The 275-nt window shown below is 58.9% G+C and overlaps 1 protein-coding gene across 1 annotated transcript in view; it reads left to right on the top strand.

The window, feature by feature from the left end:
* The window catches only part of ETH_00036400 (uncharacterized protein), a gene marked incomplete at both ends in the record, with an annotated part of 992 nt that extends 756 nt beyond the window's left edge, over nt 1-236 (top strand). Inside the window, one exon of the mRNA XM_013375028.1 lies at nt 93-236. Coding sequence (XP_013230482.1) covers nt 93-236 — 144 coding nt within the window. The remainder of the gene's footprint in view (nt 1-92) is intronic.
* Nucleotides 237-275: the final 39 nt, after the last annotated feature.

The following is a 275-nucleotide window of genomic DNA, read 5'->3' as shown; positions in this document are numbered from 1 at the left end:
CTCTGGGCGAGGACAGCTGCGGGGGTCCTGGCGGCCGCTGAAGCTCGAGGGTTTAGGGTTTAGGGTTTAGGGTTTAGGGTTTGGGTCTGCAGGTCATTCCGGCGAAGACAGGCATCCAGGTGCTGCCCTTCCCCTCCCTGACTTATCGTTTGCTGCTGCAGCACAAGGCAAGAGCAGCAGCAGCTGCTGCTGCTGCTCCTCCTCCTCCGAAAATAAGCAGCAAATATCTAAAGTGACCTTTCCGCCACGCAGCAGCAGCAGCAGCAGCAGCAACC

The sequence above is a fragment of the Eimeria tenella genome, genomic scaffold (genome assembly GCF_000499545.2).
Source record: "Eimeria tenella Houghton genomic scaffold, Eth_scaff2499, whole genome shotgun sequence".
Classification (NCBI taxonomy): Eukaryota; Apicomplexa; class Conoidasida; order Eucoccidiorida; family Eimeriidae; genus Eimeria; species Eimeria tenella.
Note: the sequence above shows the minus strand (reverse complement) of the source record. Positions and strands in the feature narration are given on the sequence as shown.